Source organism: Pygoscelis adeliae, unplaced genomic scaffold, assembly GCF_000699105.1.
Source record: "Pygoscelis adeliae isolate BGI_AS28 unplaced genomic scaffold, ASM69910v1 Scaffold689, whole genome shotgun sequence".
Taxonomy (NCBI): Eukaryota; Metazoa; Chordata; class Aves; order Sphenisciformes; family Spheniscidae; genus Pygoscelis; species Pygoscelis adeliae.
In genome coordinates, this window is record NW_008825440.1 from 39,739 (window position 1) to 46,701 (window position 6,963).

General features: G+C 55.3%; 1 protein-coding gene across 1 annotated transcript in view; it reads left to right on the forward strand.

Annotated features, from left to right (window-relative positions):
* Nucleotides 1-6,963, forward strand: part of RNF123 (ring finger protein 123) — a 51,195-nt gene that overhangs the window by 37,654 nt on the left and 6,578 nt on the right. Inside the window, 1 exon segment of the mRNA XM_009331180.1 lies at nt 101-185. Within this exon segment, the coding sequence (XP_009329455.1) occupies nt 101-185 (85 nt within the window).

Genomic DNA, 6,963 nt, shown 5'->3' on the forward strand with positions numbered 1-6,963 from the left:
TCCTGGGCTGCTCTGCCACCAAGTCTGGAAGTAGCAGTGCAGCCTTGCTCTGCCTGTCGTGCGGTGGCAGTGGCTCTATCTTTCTCTTTTGCTTCCATAGGGCTGGAAAGCGTGGACCATTACCCAATCCTTGTGGCCGTGACGGGGATACTGGTCCGGCTGCTTGTGGACACTGATGTTCAGGGGTGAGTGGCTTTTAACTTCCGAAGCACAGAGTCGCCACATGTGACATTGCTTTGGGCACTGCAGTAGTCAGTGCTATGGGAGGTGTTGCAGGAATGATGTGGGTGCATGGGGAACTGAAGCAAGGCGAGGCAGATGTGCATGGAGGAGGCAGAAGCCAAGGAGCCGCATGCCCCTGCAGCAGCTGCATCCCACTGGTACTGCTGGGTGCAAAATTCCTTCCTGTGGTGCAGGAAAGCCCTCATGAGAGGTAGCTATGAGGTGTTGTACCGACAGCGCGTGTACCTTCCTCCCCAGGATGGGGTCTGGCACTCCATGCAACAGGACAGCTGCTGTCGAAGGTTGTGAGCGCTGCATGTAAAAGAGCTGTGCTGATGCGGTGATGCAGGCAAAGTGCTGTGATAAGCAGCAGTGAATGCAAGGGAGTTCATTAAAGCTCCTTCGCTCTGGACACATCTTGTGGAGGCAACAAAATGTGTGCGGAGCTCTCTGGCTGCCCAGACCTGTGGCACGAGGGTGAGACAAATTCTGTCCAGGCACTTACACGATGCTGATTTTCAGATGAAGCAAATCTTCTTGTCTTTATGGTAATCAGCTATTCAGAGAGACAGCACTGGGGGAATGATGCGACTGGACAAAGCCACAGCTGACCTAGTGGTTTATGTGTGTCTGTGCCTGCTTGTACCGAGTCCTGAAAATAGGCTCATGCTGATATCCTCTGCAGCCCTGCCTTTGCTCTCTCCCAGCGTCATTCGTAGGTGTCTTGCCCGGCCACTGTGCCCTGCAGGATGCTGTAGGAGATGGGGCTCTTCTGCCTGTGCTGCAAATCCTGCTTGTTTTCGCATTTGGAGAACATGATAGTCTCTGGCTTTGCGGAGAGTGGAGCCCCATCTGGCTGAGCTGCTCAGCCCTGCAGCCAGTCTTCCAGCTTCTTCTCTCAAGGACTCAAAGATGTACACAAATATATCTAATTATATCCTGCCTCCTGTGGCTGCTGCACCAGTCTCACAGCCCCAAGTGTGACAGTGCCAAGAGCTTAGCACAAGGTCATTGATTAGTGGCCTTTCCGGACTGTGAACGGGGGTGGATTTTGCTCGCCCCCAGAATCCTGCTCTGTGGAAAGGGCAAACGTCATGAATTTGATGCCACAACTAGACACTTCTTCCTGGAGGGAAAGTAGGAGGTGATAAAGCAGTTCCCTGCATGCAAGGCAGGACGAGAAGTCCTTCCCTGGCTCCCTGTCCCTTGAACATCTGTCCCAGACCAGGTTGCTTGTAGAGTCAAAGAGGGGAAGGGATAAAGCTCTTTCTCCGGCCCTCAGTTCAGCAAACTCTGAAGAGCGCTGTGAAGATGGTAGTGTGATGAAAATCACATCCTTCCCAGCCTGCAGGGAGTCCTGGGGAGACAAAAAGCTTCCAGACTGTGTCTCCTTTACCTGAAATGCCAGTTGTGCTTTGGGTTAGGGAAACCCGGGCAGCCAGTGTCAAAGGGGCTGTACCTCGCCAAGCGGCACTGTCCCCTGTCTGCCAACAGCATCCTCCGCACCTTGGGCAGCGGTGGGCTGCGCTGTCACAAACCAGAGGTGCCGTATCCTGTGGTGTCTGGTTGGGAAGTGCCAAGTCTCTGACTGATCAAGGGCTTTGTAGTCACCTCCTTGGGCACTGGAAAGCAGAAATAAAAAACAGGGGAATGATGTGGGCAAAGCATCATGTCCTTATGGTGGACCTAGCTGAGCAGGAGAAGCACAAGGTGACACAGGAGAAAGCAAAGGGAAAATGTCTATAAAACAAAATGCTTCTACATGATTTTGCAAAGCCCTGCAATAAATCTGAGGTTTGATAAGTCACTGATCTATAAAAGGCAAACAAACATTGCAGGGGAGCCATTGAGGTCAATCAAGACAAAAGAACCAAGGCCGAGTGGTTTGGAGACCCTCTACCGCTACCTGAGCGGAGGGGATGGGCAGCCTGATGGCAGAGATCAGCGTGGCCGCGGGCAGAGTACCTGACATTGAAGAGAAAACTGAGCCACCCACCCTCTTTGCAGCACTCTGAATTGAGGACCGGGGTGCGAGTGTTGTACCCCGCTTATAGAATGGTTCTGCTCTGTGCAGGCACGTTTGAAAACAGCAAACGGGGACAGGGTGGAGAAAAACAGCAGATATGAGAGGAAACGCAGAGGCTTTTCTGCTGCCTTTGTGTTCCTCAAGGGTTCAGTCCTGGTTGGATCCTGTGTGCAAGTCTCTTGGCATCATTGCCGCAGGGTGCTGTAGGACTGGGAGGTGCAGCTGGGGTGAGCAGAGCCCTGTAGGGAGATGGTACAGGTCAACATCTCCCCGTAGGAGATGGTACAGGTCAACAACAGCTGGCCCAGAGCAGGGCGATGGGAAGCATCTGTCTCCAAGCGCATGAGTAAGAGGGTGGTCCGTGGAATGGAAAAGGAGAATTCAAACCTCCCTCAGGTCTGTACGCTCTCATGGGAGATGATTGCCATGGGTCATATTGCCGCAGGAGGTAACTGAAGAGATTTAAAGGATCCCATATGTAACCAGGCTCTCCAGAGCAGACTCGTTTTATATGAACTCAAGAGGAGACGCTTTTCCTTTTTCCATTCCACTCATTGCAGCAAGTAGGATAACAAGACGGGCTTTTTTCTTTCCTTGGAAGCACTCTGCCCAGGCAGTGCTGGAACCAGGTAGAAATTTCTTCCAGGTCCCATTTGGCAACTCCCAGATTGCCAGAAATCATTAACAGAGAGAGGTTATCCAACCCACATTTGCATGTAGGAATTTGTGTGTGGGAATTGCCTAGGACGCTAGCTGTTACCCTGACTGGTTCCCTGCGAGGAGGCTCTGCCCCAGAGGATGAGGACAGGGGACAGGACCCTGGGTGACTTCCTTGGCTTGGCTGTGGTTTTTCTGGTTGCCTCTAACCCAGTGAGCTGAGGCTGTGCCAGGCGCTTGGTTGGAAGGTGCTGCAAGCTTTGCCCTGGGACTGAGAGGACGGGTTCATCTGGGCGTGGAGGAATGGTCCCATAAATGGGACCAAAATGTTTCAGAGGGGAAGGGTGGGAGTAAGGAGAGCTGAGGCCCTGCCGACTCATCCAGCCGTGTTATCACGATGCAGTTGGGTGCCTTGGCTGCTCCTTGCCCAGCACAGGACGCTCAGCCAGGCATCAAGTCCTCTTGCTACGGCGTCCTGGCACCAAACAGAGCCATTAAGCACAAGGAAAGGGAACGTTGCCCAGGCTGGGATGTGGTGAGACAGCTGATACATCGTACACCTTAGTCCCTGGATGGAGCGGGCTGTGCTTTTGCGAGAGAAAAAATGCATTTCCTCGTCGGGTCTGGCAGGACGGCTGGTGCTGCTCGTGGTGAACCAAAGCTTCAGTGCCCACCTCATCCAGGCTTACTGATCTTTGTAAAGCCTCCATGGGTCACTTACCACAACTCCCAAATGCTTGCTGGGGGCTGGAGGGTGGAAAGGAAAACCTTACGCTGATAACCAGAGTGGCTCAGCTCCCTCGCAGGATGTTACAACCCTTGCAAACTGGCAGAGGAGCATTAGTGCAGGGCACAGATGGGGAGGCTGCTAGCTCAAACTGGGGTCCCTCAGCAGAGGGTCTTCTAGTTCCCACAACAGGAGCTGTGTTTCCCAGCAGGGCAGCTGCCTGTCCCTCAAGGGCTTGCCAGGAGGGAGCTAAACCTCGTCAGCAGGCGAGAGCAGGACAGCCTGCCGCTGCGGGCTGGCCTGTCTCACCAACAGGCAACAGCTCCTTGTTTTAAAACTATTTTGGTCTCTGCAGTGTTGCTTTGGGACTGCTCAGGCCTCCTGACGTGCTGCCCCCCCCTCCAGCCCTTGGGTCTGACAGCAGTTGGGCAGCACCTTTGTTGCGGGGAGTCTCGGCGCCTGGCAGGGCCGAGGAGGCAGGGGTGCCTGCGTGCTGCCTGTTTGCCAGGCCCTGATGACTGAGCCTTGGTTTTGCAGGGGGGAGAGGGAGGGCAGGATCTGGCGGGCTGAGCCAGAAGTTGGGCTGTGGGGTCCGTGCCAGAGACCCTGGCTGCCTTCAGCCAGTATCATCCCCCCGTTTGTCTGCTAAATAATTGAGCAGATTTTTCTATTAAGCCTCCTTTGGAGTGAGCTAATGGAGCGGCATTGGCCAGAGCTTGTGTAAGGATCCTGGTGAGAGCAAGCGGCAGGAGAAGTGGCAGGGCCTGACAGTGAGGCTGTTGGTCCCCTGCGTGCGAGGGCGTGTTGTAATTAGGACCGGGCATATAGGTTGGAAAAGGCTTTGTGGAAAGCGAGTGGCCATCCCAGAGTGGAGATGAGCCGTGTTGTGCTGGGGCTTGGCCACCACTCTGCTCCTCGGGCTTCCCCCATGACCCGTGGACACCATCCACTCGGAGGCAAGGGGAGCGAGGCCGGGCAGTGCGTTCCCCAGCCCTGCCCGCAGCCGATGCTTTCAGTGTGAGTCTGGAGGGTTAGGGCACGTGCATGGAGCCAGTGAACTTGTCTGTGGCACAACTGTACAAGACCTAAGCAGCCTTCAGGGTGCATCTCCCACGGACTTCTGCCCAAAAGATGGAGAGGACAGAGGGAAGAGCACCGTGGTCACCAGGAACATGGTGCTACCAGCCAGCAGAGCGCAGGACGGGAATCCTGGGCCAGAAACAACCACGCTGTGCTAGTGGGATGCTGAGCACGAGCCAGTGGGACCTGCCAGGAGGAGCGGCACTGGGCTGACGTGATGTTCGGGTAATTCTGGCTGGACCTCCGCACTCTTCTTCTTTGCACAGTACAGATGGGTGCAGAGGGATGGACTGGGAGGAGATGGACCGGTTCCCTGGGCAGAAGTAACACGTTGGTGAGCAGGAAGGTGAGGAGGCATGAGGCCAGGTGGGGGAGGCAGGCTAAGCAGATTCTGTTCAATTGCTAGATGGTTTTGGGGTCACCTCCACTGGAAAAGTCACAGAAGATTCCAGTCTGCAGGTTGCTAAACTCAGCCTGGCCACCCACCTGCGTGCTCAAGCCCTGCTGGGACCCTGGGGATTTGGCTGATCCCCGCTGGACACGGTAGTTCTCTGCAGTCCCGTAGGACACTGTGATTACTGATCACTTAAACACTAATGCTCCTTCAGCACGTACTGACGAGCGAGCTGTGGTGGAAGGAGGTACAGGAGTAGACATTTCATGGACCACTCAGTCTAAAGGAGTCCTTGCTACCTTGCCCTAAAAAACTCAGAAAATGAGTGGTACGTGAGTCTTGCAGTACGTAACGTATTAGGGTGAGTGTGAGCCAGAGCACAGAGGAGTGACTAGCTCAGACCTGGGTTTCATTGTTAAAAAAGGAGTCTGGCCTTACTGATCTTACAGTTTTTACAAGCTGTGAGCTCTAAACGCTGTCCCCTGAGCAGTGGGACTGCTAAGGCTGGGATCTCTGTCCCCTCAGGGCTGGCAAGCACACGCTGGGTGGCAGGAGCAGGCGTCATGCTGGCCAGCACCAGCCTTCGCTGCTTTGAGCTCTTTGGAAAACCGTAAGCATCGTAAGGAAAGGATCCAGGTCCAACCGTGTGTCCAGCGCCGGCAGCAGGCCTGGCTTTCAGCATGCCTGCGTTGCCCTGGCTGAGATGTGGAGTGCCAGGGGAGACAGGAGTCAGCATTGGAGGCTGGTCCCCAAAGCTAGTCCTTCATCCCCGCGTGTGCAGGTGCAGATCCCGGCGAGCCAGGGACGCCATGCTTTGTGCTGACCCGTTGCTTTACCCTGCGGAGTCAAGGAGTGGGAGGCCAGTTTGGCAGCGAGCCGGGGCTGTAATGGTGCAGATGGCTGCCGAGAGAGGACGGTGTATTCCTCAGGGACCATCCATTACATTTCCCAACTCCTGCCTGACAGGGAGGCTGTGCTCATCGCTATGTTTTTGAGATGATTTGCCTTTCAGGCTGCTTAATGAACTGCTTTGACAGTTCAAACTGCCTTGCCTTGCTCGTTGGAGCACCAATGTGGTGTGGGGTCTTTTCCAAGCATCAGAAAGGTGTCAAATGCAACAGCAGGATTTTCCTGGGTAAAGGCAGTGGCGAGCCCTTGGGAGCAACACTGATAGGAACCTCAGATATGCTGACCCCGGCACAGTGGGGCTCGGCCTTCCAGCAGGGATAGGAGAGTGGCATCCAGGCTAGAAGAGCTCTCCTTGGCTTCTCGAGGCTGGAGTGTCCCCAGAGAGGCCCTCAGGAGCTTTTCTTGCATTCCAGTTGGCCTGAGCGTTCCCTGAGCTTCAGTCATTAGCCTCAGCTGAGGATGCAGGTTTGCAGGAGCACTAATGCCCGGGAAGCTGATGTTGGCACCGGGGAGGGGGAAGGTTTGCAAGGAGACCTATAATGGTGGCAACAGAAGAGCAGGGGGTGGGTGACACCCACTTCAGGTGCTGGAGCCCGGAGCAGCACCTCACCTTTCCTTTTGGAGGAAGACACGGTGCTTAGATGTGGCACGTGCTCCAGCACGGGTTCACCACTGTCTCGGCAGGCGCAGGTCACGCTCAGGGCAGTGCCCTTGTCGGGTTTGGACCTGGGCCCTCTCGGCAGTGTCTCCTCTCTTTCCCAGACATTCCCAGGGCAAATTCAAACCATCCTTCCCGTGGGATCCCTGCCCATGTGCAAAGCCAGGGGCTGGCATTGCCTCAGCTCCATCCTTGAGGGGCAGGGTGCCACTTACCTATCCATCCGACACCGAAGCACCTCGCCACCCCCCGGCAGCACCCTGGTGCTGCCAGCTCAGTGTCTCAGGCTG